Raw genomic sequence first — 14,050 nt, forward strand, 5'->3', positions numbered from 1 at the left:
GCTTTATGTTGGTGTTAAGTATATATGACTGCAATTACATAATTATTATAGATTAAGTTACAGAGGCTTAAACAAAGTAGAGGTTCATCTCTGACTTGTCTTAAATTCCAGAGGTGAGCAGTTCAGGGTGGATAGACTGCTCTGTGGCCACCAAGGACCAAGTCTTTAATGCCTCAGAAACCTGACAGTGGATCTCTATGATGCTATGAGTCCGAGCCGAGCCCACGGCACTGAGTTGGAATTTTGCATTGTATACCCATAACTGCAAAGTTGAATGATACATTGCAGGAATTGTAGCCAGTATGTCTGTGAATGGAAACTAATTTGCTATGCAGATTTTGCCTAAAACAAAATAAGATGTTAAAAATGTCCTAGATTTGAGTCCACCAGAGACTCTTCTGAAAAATCTGTTGAAAACCCTCCAGAGCTCAGTTGTACTTTGACCTATGGGATCACCCTAAGAGGACTAGACCCAGTTGGTTTGGAGTCCCTGGTCAGATTAGTAGTGGTGGCCTACAAAGTAAAGATGGAGCTCTGGTAGCCTGGAGGTAAGAAGCTGTGCTGTAGTACCGAAGGCTTGCGGTTCAAGTCCATCAACTGCTCCATGGGGGAAGGCTAGGCAGTCCTCCCGTGTGATTTACTGCCTCTGAAAAAGCTCCAGAGGACCAGCTATGGGTAGATTCTGACTTCATAGTACACAACAACAGTACATAAAATAAGGAGTTGGCGCTGACCCAAAGGCAGGCATCCTGAAACCTCCAGCGGCTCCTCTATAGAAACCTGGACAGTCTTCTCCAGTGCAATTTACAGTCTCTGAAAATCTGCCAGAGGGTCAGCTATGAGTCACTTCTGACTCAACAGCAATGAAGTTTGGAAGTGCAAATAGTTGGTTAGCACTCTCAGCTGGTAACCAAAAGATAAAAGTTTTGAGTCCATTCAGCAACTCCTCGGTAAGAAGGCTGTTATAGAAGAAGGGATGTGTGGACATGGAGTAAGCAACTAGAAACGCCTGTCACTCCTGGTGTGTGTGGGTGTGTATTTTCATTTCTTGACTCTGAACATTTTCATGACCTCATCTTCTAGGTATACTTTCTAAACAGTAAGTTGTTAAGTGCCGTTGAGTTGGAGGCGACTAAGCCACCCTATGAAGGAGAGTCCTCAATGCTTGGGTTTCTTTCACCCTCTCTCTAGTAAGCAGCTAATTTTTTAAAAAAATACATATCTGGCCAGAATAGTCTGGTTATATTTAATCCTGATATGTTGTTGTTGTGTACCATAAAATCAGAACTGACCCCCAGGGGGGTTTCAGAGGCAGTTAATCACGAGAGGAGATTGCCCATCTTTATTCCCAGGAGCAGCTGGTGGCCTCGAACTGCGTACCTTTAGGATGCAGCACAGCTTTTTGCCACTATGCCACCAAGAGCTCCCTGATACACTTAGATTTATGTCTACCATGTTTTGTTTTTTTCTTGTTGTGTGCCATCGAATCAGATCCAACTGGCATAGGAGGAGATTGCCCCTCCATCTCCAACAGAGCATCTGGTGAACTCGAACTGCATGCCTTTGTGATTGCAGCACTGCTTCTTACCACTAGGCCACCAGAGTTCCCTGGTACACATACTATCTCTACCATGTATTTGTAGGCTTTCCACTTTTCTTCCTTTTTTACATTTACACCTATTTCTCTTTTACCTAGTTTTTTTTCTGTTTTTTATTAGATGGATTGAGATTGGGTTTTTTTCTTCACTTTTTTACTGTCTTGGTAACTGTAGATTCTAGTTTTAATTTTTGTTCATTATAAAATAGTTAATCCTATATGATTCAATAAAGTCTTTAAGTTACGGGGTTTTTTCCATATTTTTTATTTCAACAAAATCTTAATGTTGTAATTCTCTGAAGAGCTTTTAAAATTATTATCCTCTTTACAGTTAGAATCTGAAGTTTTCACTCCAACTTGTAAACTCCTCCCAAGACCCACCACCACCCACAGTCATCTCTAGGACTATTTTGTAGTTAATGTTCATTTAGGTTTCCCTTTGTTTACCAGTTTTTCCCTTCTCTTTTTTCACTCTATCACCACCGCCTTCCTGATGTAGCTATCCTTTTAAAGCATCCTTTCATCGGTCTGGGAGCTCTGGTGGCCTGCTCTATAAAGGGAACACTGCTGCCTCAAAGGCTGTATCTCTCTGGTGGTTTGAATCCACTAATACTTCCATGTGAGAAAGATGAGCAATCTCCTCCCATGTGATCCACAGACCCCACACACACACCCCCAACAAAACCTACCTGCTTAGCTTTGGATCAGTTCTGACACCTTGGCAATGACCTGACTTTTTTGGTAGATCTGAGACACCGCATTGGTGTCCATAAAGTCTTGCTAAACTCAAGGCCAAATCTCAAGGTACTGCTAACTTCAAGGCCACACCTCTGGTGGTTCAAATTCACTGGAGACTCTGCAGGTGCAGGATGGACAGTCTCCTCTTGTGCAATTTGTTGTTGTTGTTATGTGCCATCGAGTCACTTGCAACTCATAGCGACCCTATGTACAACAGCCCTAAACTCTGCTCTGTCCTGTGCCAATCGCACTGCCTCTGACACTCCCATCCCACTTACCCCAGTCACTGAATCAATCCACCTCAGAGAGGGCCTTTCCCTCCTGTGCAATTTACAGTCTGAAAATCTAGTGAGGATCAGATATGATTTGGTTTTGATTTGACATTAATGAGTATGTTGGGGTTTTTAAATAGTTTTTTTAATTGTGATTTTAATGAAAGTTTACAGAAAACTTGGATTTCCATTCATTCATTGTTACACATTTTCCTCCCTACTGCCTCCAAGTTTGTTTTTCTTTATAAAAACCAAAAACATTCATTGTTTTATCATTTCCTCCCTTCCCCCCAACTCTAGTCCACTTTGCACCTCTTAGTCTGGGCTGTTTCAGAATGCCTAATCATATATTTCTCCTAAGCAATTCTTTCCCTCTTCTGTTTCAATATAATATTCATTATTTGTCTCCTCTTTCTTAGTTTCCCCTCAACCCTTCTGTCAGTCCTGTTTTGTAACAGTGGCATTATGCAGTATTTGTCCTTGTGTGACTGAAGTACTTCACTCAGCATAATGTCCTCCAGGATCAACCATGTGATATGTTTTATGAGTTCCTTGTTTTTCAATGCTACATAGTATTCCATTGTGTGATTATACCGCAGTTTCTCTATTCATTTGTTGATGAGTGTTCTGCTTTTAAAGTACATCTAGAAATAGCAAAGTCACTCCAGCTTTACTTGAAAATACCTTCATGTAGACAATAGGGTTCCCTCAAACGTTAAAGATGTTGTTCTACTAGTTCCTGATATTGCTGTTTAAATCCTTTGAGTATTGCTTTTTTATTTAAAAAAAAAAAACCCAACTTTAAATCTGCCTTCCCTGGTTTACTTTATATTTTCTTTGTCTATAGTTTTACCACAAAATGCTATGTTTAGATATGAATTTGTGTTCAATACTTGGGTTTTCTGGCTATGAGGGTTTGTATCTTGATCATCCCTGGTAAATTCACTATTATCACTTTGAATATTGACTCTCCTTGTAGGGAGCTCTGGTAGTCAAGTGGTAAGAAGCTACACTGCAATCCCAAAGGCACATGGTTTGACTCCACCAGCTGCTCCACGGGAGGAGGACGGGCCGTGTGCTTACCTGCGATTTACCCCCTCTGAAAACCCACTGAAGGGTCATCTATGAGTCTGTTCCAGCTTGATGGCATGCAACAGTTCTCACTAGTCTCTTACTCTGTTTAAATGCATGGTTGGATCATACCATTCTGTCCTCTGTGTATTAGACCTTCTTACATATTTTCAATCTCTTTGTATCTTTTGGGGTGGTTTTTTTTATGTCATTGTTCTAGTTTACTGATTCTTGCATCAGCTGGTTGATGCTGATTTTTAAAGAACATTTGTTCAGGTTATGTCAATGCTTTTGTTTTTTCACTTCTAGAACTTAGACTTTGTTCTTTTAGAAATGTGTTTGTCACGGTCTCCTTTCAGTCCTAATTCCTACTTTGATTTTTTTGTTTTGTTTTAATCAAACATCCAGTTCATTATACCTTTATCTAAAGTTCTTGACTGTGTAGCCTGTGGTCATTTTGTTGTTTTCTGCTGACACTAGCAGGATTGTTTCCTGTGTGGTTTGTCATTTTAGGCAGTGAGATCATCCCAGTCTTTTGTTTTCTTTCCCTGAAAGGCTTCTGTGTGGCCTGGATTTGGGGACTGTCCCAACAGAGTAACATCACAAGTCTGGAATCAACTATGCAGGATTCTTGATGGCGCTGTAACCATGGGGGAAATTCAGACTCCATATAAGTGAGAATTGGCATGGGCTTGTTAGAGTTTTACAAGAGACTTTCTTCCCACTCAAGCTTCCTTGTAATCTTCCTCTGAGCCCTAGTGACGCAGTGAGAAAGCAGTTGGCCGCTAACTATTAAAAGCTGGCCGTTCAAACCTCCCCAGGCACTCCCACGCGACAGACGTGCTCCTGTGAAGATTACAGCCTGAGAAATCTTAGGGAGCACTTCTGCTATCACATCAGGTCACGGATCAAAAATCTATTCAGTGGCACCCAGCAATGACAACTGTGTTGGCTAACTGGCTGGCTGGTTTTGGTTTTGGGGTTTTGGGGGTTTTCTTGGTTTTGTGTGTCATCAAATTGGATCTGACTGGTACAAGAGGAGATTGCCCCTCCTTCTCCAGCAGAGAGTCTGGTGAATTTGAACCACACACCTCTGGGATTGCAGTACAGCTTCTTGCCACTAGACCACCAGAGCCCCCTTGGGTTTGTTTATAAATCCTCTTAGCCTTTGTCCTGGGGGTTTTGACTGAGGGTGTAGCCCTTTGCGGGTCCTTCCCTGAAGACTGGTCTCATTTACTTTCCTTTATTCTTAAGCCCAGGCCTCGTCCATGTCCTTGCATGAGCATAAACGCCCACAGACTAGACCTGTTTCCTTTTGACGCTGCTGCAGCATCAGCTCTTGCACATTCCCCTCATTTCTGCTGCTCGTGCCATTTATCCAGCATGGATAGGTGGTTGTGGCTGAAGAGTTCTCACTTTTACCTGCTTCACGTCTAAATTGGAAGCACTAAATTGATGTCTCTGTTTCACCCAAACAATAATGACTGTTTCACGGGATCGAAATGAAATGACAGAAAACGGGCCAGGCACTACACTTGGCATGGGACCCAGCAAGAGCGTCTAAGTTCTTAGATGTGTCCTACAGGGAGCTCTGGTAGCATAGTTTGTGGGGAGTTGCTCCATTAACCCAAAGGCAGGACCTCCTGGATCGTCACAGTCAGCCAGTGGCTCCAAGGGAGGAAGGTGGGCTGTCTCCTTCCTTGCAATTTACAGCCTCTTAAAACTCCCTAGAGGGTCACCAGTGGGGCAAGTCCTACTCCACAGCAATGAGAAATGAGATAGTTGTACAGTAATTATTCCAGAAATTTTTTTTAAAGTATAATTTAAAATAAACCCATTGTACTGTCCACTGACAGTTGCTGTTGTTGAGTACCATCAAGTCAGAACTGACCCATAACTGACCCTCCGTGGGTTTTCAGAGGCAGTTAATTGCACAGGAGGAGATAGTCCAACCTTCTCCCACAGAGCAGCTGGTGGCCTCGAACTGAGCGCCTTTGGGATTGCAGCACAGCGTCTTGCCAGTAGGCCACTAGAGCTCCCTAAATTATGTTTAGGATCTTAAGACTTCATTATTGTATTCCTAACTTCTGTTCATGTGTATATCATACACTATTTTATAAAACATAGGTAATGTTGTACACAAAACTTTGGATCTATTTTTCTTACATAGTCAAACTTTCTATTTCATACTTCTGTGCTCAGACCTCATCTATCACAATTCTTTTTTTCATGATCCCCGACACTGTGGTCTGAGACCCCATGACTAACAAGTCCTTCTCTCAAGGTGTTTAGTTAGGGTTAAGAAATTTAGTTAACTTTGTACCTTGTTTGCTGTGCTATATATGTGGATATATTTGCAGCACACACAAACACACAAGCAAAAATATCCACCACACTTCCATCTGGTCATCTTCCCTGTCTGCGCACACATCTGCTTATCTGTTACTGCTTGTTACTCTGATAATGCAGCATTCTGTACGTAATAGTACTTACTTGTGTCTCTAATTTCGTGCACCTCTGTCTTCCTTTCCTTCAGGGATACTGTACTGATCACCTTATTTTATATAGCCTTTCCTCTCACCCAGCTTGACCTGTTAGTACTGACTAGCCTTCTCTTCCCTCTGCCTTCCTTTCCTTGCTAAATGTCAAAGAATGTTTATTATGTGTAACCTTCTCCCTGTTTCTAATAGTGAACTCATGATGATATTTGTCCTCTTGGGACTTTGTTGTGTCACTACAGGTTCATTCACGTTATGCAGATTCTTCATTATTTAACATTGCATAGTATTCCATTGTGTGTGTGAGGCATAACTGGTTTACCCATTCATCTACTGATGGAACTTAGACTGCTTCTGTTTGCTACTGTGCTGTAATCGTACAGTGAATGTGGATGGGCATATATTTTATGTTTCAGCTTTTATGTCTTTGGAATCTATATCTAGAAGTGGGGTTGTAGGATCAAATGCTAATTCTATTTCCAACTTTTGAAGGAGGTGCCATACTGTTTTCCACAGTGGTTGTACCATTTTACAATCTGACCAGTAGTGTGAGTTCAAACTTCTTCATACCCTCACCAGTTTTCTTTCTTACTGGCCTTTGCTGCTATTGCTGGGGTGAGGTGACATTTCCTTGTTTGATTTGTATCTCTCTAAAGGCTAATGCCACCATTCATCTTTCAGTTTGTCACACTGTGGTGGCTTGCATGTTGCTGTGAAGCTGACAGCCATTCATATTTCAAGTACCAGCAGGGCCACCCGTGCTTTCTGGGAGCTTACAGATTAAAGAGCAGAGCTGGACATTCAGTTCTAAATAACGGGACCTTGAGAAGCCCGTGTGTAACAGCAGGATGTTCTCTGGAATCATGCTGGAAGAGGAGGCCCTGAATGCACAAGGGACGAGCCGCCTCCCCCAGCTTCATCTCACGTACCTTCTGCAATTTGTATAGTTTTGAGTGATGGGCTATCAATAACCCACTTATCATCTTAGCAAGAATGCAATGACCAGAATCATGCTCTTCAACAGAGCCCATCTCAGCATTCGAGTTCCAGGTGACTGAGAAATCAGGAAGTTGCCGCGGACACATGAAATGTGTGTGGTGGGCAGAAGTGAAGTGAAGTATTTCTGCCAGAGAACAACTCGCAGCTGAGCGGCCCCATCTCTTCACTGCCACAGGTCTCCGTGACTGGACTGGAACTTTCTCCACCAGTCATTTTTCAGCTCCGGGCTGGCTCTGGACCTGTGTTCATTAGTGGTCAGGAGTCCTATGGTAAGTCGTGGTTTGGGCGTGAAGATCAGAGAATGTATTGCCTAGCACAGCATTCAATTATTTTCTCACACAAACCCTGGTGAATTTACTTGAGGATTATTGGAGAAAATTCCCAAGTCAGCATGGTGTAGGCCATGGGAAAAGGCCTTCCTCCTCTTCCCCCTCCCCATCTCTCACGCCCTCACCTCCCTTCCTTTCTTTCCTTCTCACCTGCCACACAAACACCCTCCACCCACCTCACCCACCTTCCACCCCGTCTCACTCCTCAGTGTGAATTATTCCTGTTAAACCGGAACAGCCAGCCAACTACTCATCACTACACCCACTTCTCCTTCCTCCTTCTCCCATCTCAGACCTCTGCTCAACTTACCCAGAGCCCCCGCCCCCAAGGAACCCTTACAGGCAGGGGGACCACTTAGAACAGAATATGGAGTAAATCAGTGGGCCAGAAGCAGGGCAGCCCCAAAGCTCTATCTTCTCCCCTCAACTACCCACACTCTTAGATTCTTCAGACCTCACTTGGAAAGAGGAAGATGATGATGATGATGACGACGACAGTGACGAAGAAGAGGAGGATATTGGTGATCCATCATCCTCAGAGGAGGAAGACACTCCTATGAAACAAAACAAGAGGCCAGCACCCCAGAAGGAGAAGAATGCTATTAAGGTGGGGGGAAAAGACTAACTGTCCTTACAATGGCGCCTCCAGGCACCTCGAGGGGCTGATGGCCAGCAGCCTGGGCCAGGCTCCTTAGTCTGTGAGAGGGATATGCCTGGGCCCCTGGCAGGACAAGCTCTGCCGGGCTCAGCAGAGGGCTTGGTGGATCTAGAGTCTGTTCTGGAATGTGTGCTGATGCTTCTAATAATACATAGTTTTGGTTTTCAGAAAAAAAAGCTGGAAAAAGAAGAGGAGGCAGTGAGGTATCTCATTCCACATCTAAATTGTTGTATGTGCTGTCAAGTCAACCACGACTTCTAGCAACCCTGTGAACAATGGCTCTGAACCCTACCTTATCCTGAGCCACCCTCACATCTCTGACACACATGACCGCATTGTCAGTCACTTGTGTCAATCTATCCCATACAGGGTCTTCCTTTCCTGTGCTGACCCTCTACTTGTTAAAATAGCCCAAAGCGTTTTGAGCTGTAGCAGATACAGTACTAGAAAGTATGTTGAACTGGGGGCTTATGTATATGTGCACGTGTATGCACCCTTGTACACACATGCACCACAGCTACAGAGGGTGGGGCAGCTGGCTAGCACAGTCTTTTTAAAAAAGGCATTAAAATATCCTTACCTCTCACCTAACCCCACTCCTGGTAATCCCTTCCAAAGAGTTCCATCCAAACCAAGAGCAAATTATATGCGCTCAGTTGTCTAACCCTGCATTATTCAAGTCACAGTGAAAATGGAACCAATCTAAATGTCCAGCAGTAATTGGTTAAACCAAGCCATATCTCCTAATGGCATAACACCTGTCGCCAGTAATTCAACTCAAACTTAAGACTCCTCATCCACAAACTTCCTGTCCCTGACACCCCTCCTACCAACCTGGAATGTGTGCATAGAGGCAAAAGAGCAGGATAGCAATTTTCCCCCCATTTTCCCCACGTTTTCACATCTTCAAGTGTTTTAAAAAACAGGGAGGGGAAAGACAAAATTATTTTCCATTAAGTATCCTGTATGATATTTAACTTGCTATTTGTGGTGTATATATATTTGATAAAAGAAAGCAGAGCGGGAAGAAAAATCATCTTAATTGGGAGGGGGTGAGGGAGGAGGTGTGTGTGTGATCCGTAGATAACAGGTAAGCAGGTATAGAAGCTTCTGCAGCCTCTTGGAGGGTTGCTGCTCCCTGGAGTTGTCCACCCAGGACATAGCATTTCCATAGCAACACTGGGCAGCCAGCTACTGGGCTCTGAGCCTGTCTCTCCCCACTCCACACCAGCCCCCACCAATCAGTGCTAAAGCCTCGCCTCTGCTCCAAATTCAGTACCAAAGTGAAGAGCCCCTTGATAAAGGTAAGAAGGGGCTGGCTTTTCTGGGTGGGGGAAGAAGGTCCTGGGAAAGGAATCTTTGGGGAGGTGACGGGAAGGGAAGTAGGAGACTAGGGCCCTCTCTTCTCTCCACAGTCCAAAGTCACACCCAAATGCAAAAAGCATGGACCCAGGAAATGAGACACCAGGAGTGGACAGTCAGCAGTGACCACCATGCAGGATGGACCTTCCTTGGGATGTGCTTTGGGTGCCGGGTGCCATTCAGTCGCTCTTCATCCCTGTCTGAATGTGATGGGGGTGTTGGAGGACACCCCAATACAAGAGCCCTTCACTACCTCCAACTCTCCAGTTCCAGGAGAGAATAGCCCACACCTTGAAGCCACAATAAAGTTTGCTTTGTCAAGATCTGGTTTCCCTACGCTCTGGAGCCGCCCTACTACCAGAGGCCGAAGTGTCTGCAGTGAGTCCATGTGCCCAGCAGAGGGCGGCAGCACACCGGCGCACCCAGGCCCCGGCACAACACCCTCCCGCCCCCAACACCTGAAGCCGGCATTCTCCCCAGACCCCAGGGACGGGGAGTCAGCCCCCAGCTGATAGTGTGCTCTGCTCTTTTTCTCCTCTTCTCCCGGGACACCCAACCTCCAGCTCTGAAGGAAAAAACTGAGCATTTCAGGCAGTTGCCCAGCTTCAACGTTCTGGCTTCTGAGCTTCGTGCCAGGAGCAAGGCCAGTCCTGCTGGGAGTCCACCCGCATCCACACTCTCTTCAGCAAGCGCGACCCAGTTTTTGAGGGTCACAACTTAAGGGCTGCAATTACTGCCCTCACCAGAAGATCCCACCCTGTAGGGAGTGCCACCTGGGTCACCCTCCTCCCCAATTCTCTAAGTCCTCAGTTAACAGATGTCACCGTATGTTAGACTCTCAGGGAACAGCATAGTCCTCCCACAGGGAGTGCTCCTGCTTTACCTTCACAAATACAAAGATCAGTGTCCATCTGAGGCCTGGACCTACAAGGGCGCCCTTCCGGTGGGATGGAGGGGCAGGGCAGGCTTTGAGGAGGAACGAAGCCCTGCAAACCACTGAAGAGGGGCAGGGGTTGGAACAGGAAAGTAGTGGGTGAGGCTAATGGTGGTTGTTGGGTTGGCACCCACTCGGTGAACCTGAGGACAACACTCTGCCCTCTCCCCGGTTGTCGTCCCGCATTACTGCCCTGTTTTGGTTGGGGATGTGAGGGGGGAAGTGTAAAGTAGAAACACTTATTAGAAAGTTACACCCTCAAGGGACTGGGTGTTCCTCTCCTGGATGGGATTGTGTCCTCCTCATTGAGGCTCTTCCTCTTCCCTGCCTCTCCACCCAGCATGATGTCCTCTCAGGACTTGTTCCTTCTGACAACAGTAACAAAATACATGAGACAAAATCTTGCCATGCTTACTCCAGAGGACTATTCTGGCTTTACTTCTAAGACATATCTGTTCTCTGACCGTCCATATTATATGTAATATCCCTTAACACTGATTCAAAGGCTTCATTTCTTCCTGGGTATCTTTATTGTCCACTTTTGCATATGAGGTGACTGAAAATACTATGGCTTGGCTCAGGCATCCATTAGCCATCAAAGTGATAGCTCTGCTTCTTTAGGTCACTGTTATGTGCCATTGAGTTGAATACAACTCATCGCAACCCTAAAACCAGATCTGAGACTTGTCCTGTCCTGTGCCATCCTCACCTCTGACACACTTGAGCCCATTGCCACAGTCTTTGTGTCCGTCTACCTGTGGAGTGTCAGCGAAAGATCGGAAGCTTCTCAGTCTTTCTCGCATGCTGTCTATCTCCTAACATTCCCAAAGTGTGAAAGCTTCACAAAGCTTCCCCATTCTTTCCTCTAAGGAGCAGTCTGGCTGCATCTTCTCCAAGACATCTCTTTGTTCTTTTGGCAGTCCATGAGATATTCCAAGCGCTTCTCCACACACCACAGCTCAAACAGATGGATTCTTGTCATCTTTATCACTGTCCAGCTCTCAGATGCATGTTGCTGCTGTATGCTGTCGAGTAGGAACAGACCCATAACTGACACTCGTGCAAGTTTTCAGAAGCAGTAAATCACATGAAAGGAGATTGTCCATCCTTCACCTGTGGAGCAGCTGGTGGATTTGAACCACCTGTGTGTGTGACTGCAGGGCAGCTTCCTACCACTAGGCCACCGGATGCATAACAAGGAATTAAAAAAACCATGGCTTGGATCAGACACACTTCAGTGTTTAAGCTGACGACATTGTTCCTCAGCACTTTGGAGGAGAATTCTTTTACAGCAGATTCCCAAAGCAATCTATCTTTTGATTTCTTGACTCCTGGTGCAAAGGGTGTTGACTGTGGACTCAAGTAAGAGGAAATAATTGACAACTTCTGTCTTTTCTCCAGATGCGTCTTGGCTGAAAGCAGAGAGTACTAGGAGAATGTGTTTCATTGACTAAACAAAGTTGTTTCTTTGGATCACAAGTTGTGGCTAATCTTGAGGAGAATGGGGATCCTAGAACACCTGATGCAAAACCCATACTTGAACCAGGAAGCATTCATTAGAATAGAGCAAATAAACACTACATGGTCCACATGAGGAAAGGAGTGTGTCAAGGGTGTGACCTATCTCCATATATTTTCAATCTATATGCAGAATAGATCATTCAGGAGGCTGGAGTTTATGAGGAGGAATGTGCCATTGGAGGAAGACTCAACAACTTGCAATATGAAGATGAAACAACCTTGCTTGCCAAAACTGAGAAGGGCCAGAAGCATTTGCTTCAGAAGGTAAAGAGCTGTAGTCTCCAATACGGACTGAAGCTCAGCATCAAGAAGACAAAGATTTTTATCAATGGGCCAAATAGCAACACCTTGGATAACAACATGGATAGTACAACATGATGGATGGAGAAGAGATTGATCTTGCTTGGTTCCACAATCAACACTCTTGGTACCAGCAGTCAGGAAATCAAAAGACAAATTTCATTAGGGAAATCTGCTACTGGCAACCTCTCCAATGTGCTAAAGAGTAACGATGTCAGTTTAGAGAATAAAGTATGCCTGATTCAGGCCATGTTGTTGTGTACCATCAAGTTGGAACCGACCCATTGCTGACCCTCCACCAGGTTTTCAGAGGCATTTACTCAAACGGGAGAAGATTGCCCATTCTTCTTCCACAGATCAGCTAGTGGATTCAAACCATATGCTTTCAGGACTGCAGCACAGCTTCTTAACATTAGGCCACCTGAGCTCTTCATTCAGGCCACGGTCTTCACAATTACTTGCTATACATCAGAGAACTAGACAATTCCTAAGGATGACAAAAGAATCAATACCTTTGAGTTGTGGTGTTGGAGAAGAGTGTTAAATATACTGTGGACTGCCAAGAGAACAAACAGGTCTGTCCTGGAGAGGGTGAAACCAAGCTGCTCTTTGGAGCCTAGGATTTTGAAGCTCTGTCTCACATACTTTGGGCACATGGCCAGAAGGTACCAGTCCTTGGAAAAAGTCATCATGCTTGGAAGGATGGAGGGACAGCACAAGATAGGAAGGCCCCAGATGAGATGATTTGACATAGTAACTGAAACAATGTGGGTGGGTAGGTGTGTCAGAGGCAGTAAGATTGACTCAGGATAGGGCAGGGTTCAGCCCTATTATAGATAGGACCGCTATGAGTTACAGGTGATTCGATGGCACATAACAATCATGATGTTGCCTGATTGGTCCAGTGGTATGGATTTTTTGTCATCTTGATGTTGAGATGTAATCCAAAATGAAGAGAGCTTAAAATCCTCATTTTCAGTAAGAAAGGTTGTGTCATCTGCATAAAGCTGGTTGTTGATCAGTCTTCTTCCTATCCTGGTGCCACATTTTTTCTTCAGAGTCAAGCTTCTAGAATAATTTGTTCCACATACAGATTGAATAGGTATGAGAAAGGATACAGCCCTGACACATAACCTTTCTTCCCCTCCGCCCATTGGTTTTTTTTTTAATATTTTATGTATTTCTTTGCTTACAAAGTCACGTACCTGTTTTGCCTTTAAACCATGCAATGTTTTCCTTGCTCTGTTCAGACAATAGCTTATTGGTCTAGGTCTAGGTTCCAAATGAGCATGATTAAATGCTCTGGAATTGCCAGTCTTCTCAATGTTAGCCATAGTTTGTTATGGAGGACCCTGCCCTTTTCCAGGTCTGCTGAAGTAGCTGTTGAGCCTGGGTCAGCTGTGGCTTAGTTTTTGCAGCAAATAAACCCACAAATGACTGCACTCAGGATTGTATTTGCAGGGCCTCTGCTGAACTTATCTCTGCCCCTTTTGTTCCCCTCAGCTTCGTACTGCAGCCCTATGGCTACCAGGAATGACCTATGAGGTAGGGAACCTTTAAGCAGCCACATAGAAAAATCATCAGCTGGGCTTTGAAACAGCTTTAGCTTCCTTATTTTTAAAAATATTTTGAATTAAAATTTACATATGATGTTGAGTTTTCATTCAATCATTCATACACATTTTGCACCTTAATTGAAATTGGTTGATGTAATTGTAATGCCTGATAAACCCCTTATTGAAATGCTTTTCCTTCATCTAGTTTATTTATC

General features: G+C 44.5%; 1 protein-coding gene across 1 annotated transcript in view; it reads left to right on the forward strand.

Annotated features, from left to right (window-relative positions):
• The window catches only part of NPM2 (nucleophosmin/nucleoplasmin 2), a 32,954-nt gene extending 19,138 nt beyond the window's left edge, over positions 1 to 13,816 (forward strand). The window contains exons 4-6 of the mRNA XM_006884901.1: positions 7,351 to 7,444; positions 8,331 to 8,391; positions 13,783 to 13,816. Coding sequence (XP_006884963.1) covers positions 7,351 to 7,444; positions 8,331 to 8,391; positions 13,783 to 13,816 — 189 coding nt within the window. The remainder of the gene's footprint in view (positions 1 to 7,350; positions 7,445 to 8,330; positions 8,392 to 13,782) is intronic.
• The last annotated feature ends 234 nt before the right edge of the window (positions 13,817 to 14,050 follow it).

This window comes from Elephantulus edwardii, unplaced genomic scaffold (assembly GCF_000299155.1).
Source record: "Elephantulus edwardii isolate Elephantulus edwardi_28Jun2011 unplaced genomic scaffold, EleEdw1.0 scaffold00038, whole genome shotgun sequence".
NCBI lineage: Eukaryota > Metazoa > Chordata > Mammalia > Macroscelidea > Macroscelididae > Elephantulus > Elephantulus edwardii.